The sequence below is a fragment of the Sinocyclocheilus rhinocerous genome, unplaced genomic scaffold (genome assembly GCF_001515625.1).
Source record: "Sinocyclocheilus rhinocerous isolate Xijiao unplaced genomic scaffold, SAMN03320098_v1.1 scaffold2836, whole genome shotgun sequence".
Classification (NCBI taxonomy): domain Eukaryota; kingdom Metazoa; phylum Chordata; class Actinopteri; order Cypriniformes; family Cyprinidae; genus Sinocyclocheilus; species Sinocyclocheilus rhinocerous.
Window position 1 is genome coordinate 1 of NW_015665101.1, and position 8,785 is coordinate 8,785.

At 31.0% G+C, this 8,785-nt stretch overlaps 1 protein-coding gene and 1 long non-coding RNA gene across 2 annotated transcripts; one reads left to right on the forward strand and one right to left on the reverse strand.

Annotated features, from left to right (window-relative positions):
• The first annotated feature begins 698 nt into the window (after positions 1-698).
• On the forward strand, positions 699-3,917 carry LOC107731116 (motile sperm domain-containing protein 2-like). The gene is made up of 3 exons (XM_016542105.1): positions 699-941; positions 1,984-2,083; positions 3,767-3,917. Exons 1-3 carry the CDS (start codon positions 769-771, stop codon positions 3,896-3,898), a joined length of 405 nt encoding a protein of 134 aa, XP_016397591.1. The 5' UTR covers positions 699-768; the 3' UTR covers positions 3,899-3,917.
• Positions 1,995-7,919, reverse strand: LOC107731117 (uncharacterized). The gene is made up of 4 exons (XR_001638745.1): positions 7,800-7,919; positions 7,081-7,175; positions 3,709-3,923; positions 1,995-2,071 (listed from the first exon to the last, which is right to left on the reverse strand). It is a non-coding gene; the product is annotated as an uncharacterized LOC107731117 (long non-coding RNA).
• Positions 7,920-8,785: the final 866 nt, after the last annotated feature.

The following is an 8,785-nucleotide window of genomic DNA, read 5'->3' on the forward strand; positions in this document are numbered from 1 at the left end:
GAATGAATCGACTGAAGACATTTACCGCCACCTGCTGGCAGATTTTGTTACTTATTTAGAGTCTCATTTAATTAACAATAATAATAATAAAAACATTAAAGGGATAGTTCACCCAAAAAATTGTAAATTCTGTCATTAATTACTCACCCTTATGTCGTTCCAAACCCGTAAGACCTTTCTTCTTTCTTTTCTTATTTGAAAGTTCTTTTGTTTTGTGACTTTCATTGTATGAACAAATAATACTGAGATGTTTCTCAAATTATCTTCTTTTATGTTCCATAGTTTATGTTTGGCCGTTGTAGCCTAAATGTTTATATGTAATACATTTTTTTGTTGAATCATAAAATATTTCTAAAGCTACAATTTGTAATGTCTACTTGATACTTTCTCATTTAACACAAAAATATCTTTAAATAACCTTTTGTGGGTATTTTCACAGTAAAATTTATTTTGCGATTAATTGGATTAATTAGTCGAAACATCATGTAATTAATTAGATTAAAAATGTTAATCGACTAATATATATATAATTTTTTTTTTTTTTTGCGTTTATCATTTAACAAATATCTTTAAATAACCTTTTGTGGGTATTTTCACAGTAAAATTTATTTTGCGATTAATTGGATTAATTAGTCGAAACATCATGTAATTAATTAGATTAAAAATGTTAATCGACTAATATATATATAATTTTTTTTTTTTTTTGCGTTTAAGGGTTTCGGCTGACAGCAAGGTTTGTGAATCCCTGTATTTTGGCATGTATTATATATGTGTGTGTGTGTGTGTGTGTTTGTGTGTGTGTGTGTTGCAGGGTTCCAGGCGTCTCCTCAGGACAGGTTTCTGGTCATGGCAGCAGAGATGGAGAGCAGCGGCGGAGCCGGCGTCTCAGAGCTCGCTCAGTTCTGGAAGGAGGTTTCTAAAGCCAAAGTCATGGAGCACAGGTGACGTCTGTCACACACCCGCTGCATTCTGGGAACACCGGCTCGCTCACGAATACAGCGCAAAATCTGCATATGAATGTTTTCACAAACAAATCCGGAAAATCTAATTGCAATTTTTCTGATAATGCAGCTAAAAAATAAATTCCAGGTTTGCTGTGCTTGTTTGTAAGGCTGCACAATTTGGCCAAAATTTTGTGATTATATATCAATATGGCTATAAAATAATAATAAAAATAAAACCATGTTATTATAAAATAATATTAGTAGTAGTACTAGTAGTACATAAAAATATAAAAAAAGAAAAAGGTATGAGAAAATATAATAATGCCATTATTATTTTTATTACTACTATTATTATTATTATTATTATTTAATATATAAAAATTACAAAATAAAACAAAATAAATCTTCTGGTTATAATTTAACTGTAAAATAAAATATTTAAAGAAAAATGTAAGAACCACATTATTAGTGAATTACTCATATTTATTATTTATTTAATAAGAATTACAAAAATATTACTGTTATATTGTACTGTAAAATAGGATTTAGGATTTAGGAAAAATATAATAACCACATTAATAAAAATAGAAATTACAAAACAAAATAAGCAGCATTACTAGTGTAATACTTCAATGTAAAATAAGTTTAAGAAAATAGTTTTTTTCCATTATAACTGTAAAGTTACACTACAAATATTTATGTCTTTATTTCTTGATTTTCATGTGAAGCCATTGAATTTTATTTTGACAAAGCCACATGGAGGATTGTTGATAATCACTTCTCATTACAAGCAAAACGTACATTAAAGTTCCCTGAATAACGAGCCGCTCGTGTGTAATTGAACACAGTGCCGCGCTTCACTCCGAAACGATAAACACAGTTGAGAAACAGCGTTTGAAAGGCAAGCGGATCACAGAAGCGAAGGCTTCGACTCGGAGATGTGAAAGAAGTCGACAGCCGTCTGATGACTGACTCTCTGAGCGTTTGAGACGATATTGAGCTGGTATTATCTGACACTAATCAGCCGTTGTTTCCTCAGGCTGCGCTGTCTCCTCCTCGAGAGCCCAAAGTCTATTCTGAGCAACTGGTCTGAGAGTCCGTCAGCGGCGAGCAACGAGCATCAGGACCTGCAGAGCACGGTGAGACACTGTTCACTCCGAGACAAAAACATGGATTCTTTATGTACTGCTCAGGTTTGAGATTTGAAAACTTTCAAAATGCATTTTTAAGGGTTTATTTTATTGCACTTTCTGAACATTGGATAAAGCCAGGTTCAAAATTCTTGTTTGATTTTGACATATTAGAGTTAATGGTTTTTACAGAGGCGGCTCTGGATTTCTCTTTTTATCACGCCATAAATTATGGAAGCATATTTCTGAAATAACTAAAGATGAAATAAAAAAGGTTGTGTTTTTTTTTTTTTTGATCTCACAATTCTGATTTTTTTTTTTTTCTCATAATTGCAAGTTTCTATTTTTTTCTTATAATTCAAATTTAGGCTTTTTTTCTTAGAATTGAGTTATACTCACAATTGTTCTAAGTTTTTTGTTTTTTTCCTGTGGAAGTTCATGAGAACTTCTCTTGTACCAATACTTAGAGCCAAATAAATAATTTGAAAAAATAATAATTGTTGTTTCTGATAAAAAATTGTGATTGCAAAGGTTAAAAAAGTAATAATATTAATAATGATAATAATAATAATAATAAAGTAAATAAAAACAAAAATTACCATTATAACATTTCACTGTAAAAACATTATATAAATAAAAATAAATAAATTACAAAAAATTACTAACAATATTTCACTATTAAAAAGTATAATATTATTATTATTATTAAATAAAAGTAAAATTAAATAAAAATGTTTAAAAAAAAACTCCATTAAAACAAATATAATAAATACGGTTATATTTCATTGTGAAAAAAAGTGATATTTTATTGCACTTTATCTATATGCATCTGTAGATTTGTTACAATACATATCTTTAAAGGCTATTTTCTCAAAATGATTTTCTTTGTCCAACCTTTACGGTTTTATTCCTATCTATATTCTGAAGATTTGTACTGCTGTATGGTTTGTTCATATATAATTCACACTGATTTACAAGATTTTATTCCTAAAAACATGGTGATAATGTATGGAAGGTTATTTATGCCACAGAATAAAAAATTTAAAAGGTAACGGACTTCTCAATCTCACAATTATGGCTTTTTTTCTTGCAATTCTGAGAAAGAAAAGTCTCAACTGTGAGATATAAACTCATAATTGTGAGGAAAAACAAGTCAGAGTTGAGTTTTTCATGGTAGAAACAAGCTTCCATAATTTTCTGATTTATGGAGTGATAAAAGAGAGAAATCCCAAACCCTTAGTATGTCAACAAAATCAAGCAAGAATTTTGAACCTGGCTGTATGAAATGTTCAGAATTATCTTCTTGAAATGCATGCAAATTAGTGCATATTTTATTAAATCAGCCTCATTTGCATATTTAAATACAATCCAAAACCGTTACTGTTCTACCCCCGGTTTCACAGACAAGGCTTAAGCCTAGTCCCAGACTAAAATGTAATTCTGAGCCGTTTCAACTGAAAGACTTAAAATATATCAATGCCTTTGTTTTGTCTCATGCACACCAGTAATGTTTTTTTTTTCTAAGGCATGTTTATAAAAATGACTTAAATGTCCTGATTGAACTATGGCCTAATCTCGGCTTAGTCTGTGAAACCAGGCCTCGGTGTACTGTGATTAATCAGCCCTAAATTCACCTTATCGTGCATGATTGATTAATGCACGTCTTTCTGAAACGTGAATCTTCTCGTGCAGCTGATGCGTGTGATGGCGAGTAACTCGCGTCTGGAGCAGAAGCTGGACTCGTGTCTGTGGACGCAGAAGGTTCTTGTGCTCATGGTGTGGTTTCTATTGGCCCTCGCTGCATACTCGCTCTGGACGTCCTGAAGCTCACAGACGGTGCACCGCTTCGCTGTCAAACCCAGAGACATTATCACGCAGAGCCGTCCAAACAGACAAGCTACGAGCTGAATCATGGGGTTTTATCAGAAATACACCACACTGTAATTTATAAAGATTGTGTAGAGTTCTTAAGATCATGCAAATGTAATTAACTCAGTCTGATTTTAATATTATATACAGTATTTTATAAAAGTATGAACGTGTGATCAATAAAAATGACACTTTTGCTATGCATCACTGTGCTTTTTTTTTATTGCAAATGACTGAATCTCCTTTAGCGTGATCCGTTAGTACAAAAACTAATTACAGTTAACTAGTTTGGAATAAACTGCAAAGCATGTGCTTTTTTTTGCCTTACTTGAGGTAAAAATCACTGTTTTTAAACATCAAATATGTTGTGATTGGTCGATTCAACATCATCCCAGATCAGAGTGTTTCTTCATCAGATTTGGAGAAATGCAGCATTGCATCAGTGTCTCAGCAATGGATGCTCTGCAGCTAATCTCGGATGACCTGAGAGTGAGGACAAATGCACCAAATGTTCATTTTTTGGGTGAACTGTTCCTTTAATTGTGTTTTTATTTGCTTTGCGTTGCACAGTGGTTTGTGTTTCATTATGGACGGATGAATCGTGTCGAGCAGGATTAGGAAATATTGTCATGATATAACACAATCTCGTCACGCGTGTGAAGACGGATCACAAATGTCTCTTTAACACACAATCACACACTGATGACTCACTCAAGCCCAGCAGATAAATATAGATCAAACCAACATGTGCAGCCAAAAAACCAGCGTCTGAAATCGGTCTGTTTCAGGGGCACAACGGGGCTCAAGTATTGTAACATCATGGGATGAATAACAATGACAAATAATGATTGAATTTATTATTTCGTTGATTTAATAACTTTGATCAAAACTAAAAGTCATAAATCTTTTGTATTAACGTGACGGGATTCTCATTAGCAACATCTTCAATTTCTTAAAATTTGCCATTTAAGAGGGAACTGGCTTATAACATAAAAAGAATAAATTAAGGTTTGACACTTTAGATACAGAAGCACGTTATATTATTATAGTTTTTATTAATATATATATATTTATATATTATTTTTTTTCAGTTTTCATTTTCATTCTAATTTTTAGTGTTTGTGTTGTCATTTTTATTAGTTTTCATTATTAAAAAAAAAAATTCTAGTTTTTATTAATTTTTATTTCAGTTTTAGTTATTTTAGTAAATCAAGTTAAACTAAACAAAAATGAGAAATGTTGCCTTGGTAACTAACTGAAAAAAAAAAGTTTATTTTTAAAGCATCAAAAAATTTTTTATCAAATTATGCAGTATTTATATATTAAGATTGTTTGCTTTAACGTAAATAAATTAAAGTAAATAATGTTTCTACAAACCAATTTTTTGATTAATGTTTTTTTTTTTTTTTCAAAATTATCCTTTTATGAAATACCTTTTTCTTTTCTTTTTTTGGCTTAACATTTAACACAAATAGGAATGTTGCTAGAAACCACTTGCATTCTTTTTTTTCTCAAATGATCCATTATTGAATTGTTGTTTTTTCCTTAACATTTAATGTAAATAAAAAGGTAACTAGAAACCAATTACTTGATTCATGAAAAGAATGATTTTTGAATGTTTTTTTTTCCTTTATCGGTTTTATGAAACGTAAAGATAGATCCTGAGAGACTCAAAGAAGTCTGCTCAAATCAAACGATCCTGATGTTCTGAACCCACAGATCAACCTCACACACACACACACACACACACATTTATCACACACGTTTATGCTTTCACTTACACTCGATTCAAGGGAAATCTCTGGATCAGGTGGGATTTGACACAATGTTATTTTAGGGTCTTTGAGATGCTGTTTTAGTTTTTAGTAATGTTTAGGGATATGCATAAATGCACACACATTAACTTATATTAGTTAATTTTAGTCATTTTAGGGCTTTTGTCATTGTTATTAGTTTTTTTTTATGTCTATATAGTTTTATTTTTTATTTCACTTTTAGTTTTAGTCATTTTAGTATTTCAAGTTAAACTAAATGAAAATGAGAAATATTTCCTTTCTTACGGTTTTAGTTTGAGTTTGTATAATAACCCTGGAATCAGTGTGTTTTTCCTCTGGAAATTAGCATTATTATTTTTTTTTAAATATAAATTGTGTTTTATTAATATTTTGAATCAGTTTTTATTTATTTTACATGTTTTCGTTTTAATTTAAGTTTAAGAAAATTTAAAATGTGTCTATAGTTTTTAATATAGTTTAATTTCAGGTTTATTTTGAGTAATTTTAGTGCATCAAGTTAAAGTGAATGAAAATGGGAAATGTTGCCTTAGAAACTAGTTTAAAGTTATATACGTTTCTTTTCTTTTCTTACTATAATATCACTGCTGAGAACCAAATCTGCTAATAAAATGCGATGGGGATTTCAGAAATAGTTGTAATAAGCCTAATGTTTCTGAGAGCTAGCTTGCTCTCTGTAGTCATAGCAGCATTCTGTAACATTAGATCAGATGTATTTTGTCTCGTGTGTTGTGTGTTGTGTTGGTCTCACACTGACACCTGCTGCTGCAGAGGAGCATCACACACACAGCAGTGTTCAGCACCTTGATCTGTTTAATATGGTCATGCTATGCTAAAAGAAACTACTTTGTTGTACAAGTGTAAATCATTGTAATGTTGTGATCAATTAAACAAACTAATTATTTACACTTAAAACAAACAAAAAAATCACATGTAAACATTGAAAATTGTGAGCCTGCAGCACAAAAGCAGTGTTAAGTCGCTGGGGTATATTTTTATGTCATATATTTTCCAAGGCGTAAATAAAACAGCTATGTGACATACGAGTGAAATATTACCAGCTGATTTGAGAGTTTTTTTTTTTATTGACCTTAGATTTAAAATACATTTGCAAATCATATTTGGAATTAAACTGAATATTATTAATTCTTGTACATGATCTGTAGTTCCCCGCAGGAGCTTCACAGACATGAGTAAAACCACACACTTACACACTTACATGCTAAATCTCTTTCAAACTGAAGTAACTTCACTGTGTTATATTATCACATATATACGTTCATTATTTGACAGTTTGTGCTAGAAAAATGCTTGAGTATCTCTGAACAGAGAGTAAACACTCACATGTGCAGAAGTGGACGAGGAAACAGGAAGTGGAAGAGCTGAGAGGAACTACTTCCTGTAGGATCAGCGTCACACATGGGCTGAATGGTTCACATCTGTACAGACAGAAACACTCAACATCTGGAACTGGATACACACACACATTGCTTTTATCTGATCAAAAATACAGTAAAAATTTGAAATATTATTATGATTTAAAATAGCTGTTTTCTGTGTGAATATCTGTTCAACTGTAATTTATTTCTGTGATCAAAGCTTTTATTCAGCTTTCAGATGATGCATACACCTCAATTTAAAAAAAATTTACACTTATGACTGGTTTTGTGCTCCAGGGTCACATATACTATAATACTATAATATACATAATAAAAAATAATATGATTTGCGCTTTAAAAAAATTATCCAACAATCTTACACTGAAACAAGGATCCTAGCAACGGCACAGAAAATATAGTAAACTAAAACCAAATTTTTTTTTAATTGTTATACTTGAAATAAAATATATATGAAATATCCGTTTTTAAATCGTGCTGCACAATATTTTTGCGGAAACCGTGATGCATTTTATTTTTCAGGATTCACAGATGAACAGAAAGTCCAGAAGAACAGCATTTATGTGAAATGGAATTATTTTGTAACATTACACATGTCCGTACAGTCACTTTTGCTCAGTTGAATGCATCTTGATGAATATATAGATGGGTTAGTTAGTTACTCACTGTGTTTGTGTTACCACGCTGCGGTTTTAACGTCGTGTGCTGAAGTGCCAAACAAATCTGTTGTGTGCTGTTTTTCTGGTCAGACAGCAGGCTCAGTTCATCTCAATCAAAAGCCCTTGATTAGCTGCTTCAGGTGCTGATCGAGCAGCAGGAGGCAAATCCAGGAGCGGATCCGTGACAAACTCACCCCTGCGTCCTCTGCAGGAAAACTGTCCATATTTACTGGACATCAGTGTCTTTTATTGTCTTACTGCTGCTGGTTTAGTCACTCAAGCCTTGTGTATAGATTTCTGCTTTTATTCAAAGTGACTTATTGTTTATTGCTTTAGTGTATTTCTAGTTGGGGGTGAAGAGATTTGGACATGATATTTGGTTATTTATGTAATAAAAATGATAAATACCAGATCAGTCTTATATGATGGTCGTTCTGAATTCATATGCGATGCCTTTTATCTTCTATAAATGTGATAAAAATTTACATCAACTCAAGCCAGTGTCATGAATAAAAGAAAGAAACCAACTCGTATGGTTTACACCAGGGTTATTGTAACTAAAACTAAAATTAAAACATAAAAAAAAAACATTTTTATTACTTGGCATAGAATAACTTAAATAAAATAATTTAGTTTAACTTGATGTACTAAAGTAACTAAAAGAGATAGAAATCAATAAAAACTATATAAACATATGTAAAATAAATTACTTAAAACTGACAATATTAAACATGTTTAAAAAGTTTGTTTTTAAAAGTGTATCGATCATATTAATTTTATCATATCACAGTGAAATGTTTTTTTTTTTACTTTTTAACTGTAAATCATATTAGTTTGTTTTTTGTACCATAATATAACAATTCATGTTTGTTTACACTAAAAAAGGTTAAAAAGGTGATTTTTGTTTTTAAAAGTGTAAATCATAGTTTGTTTCTTTGATCGTAATATCACACTCACTCACTCACTCACACACACACAAACACACACACACAC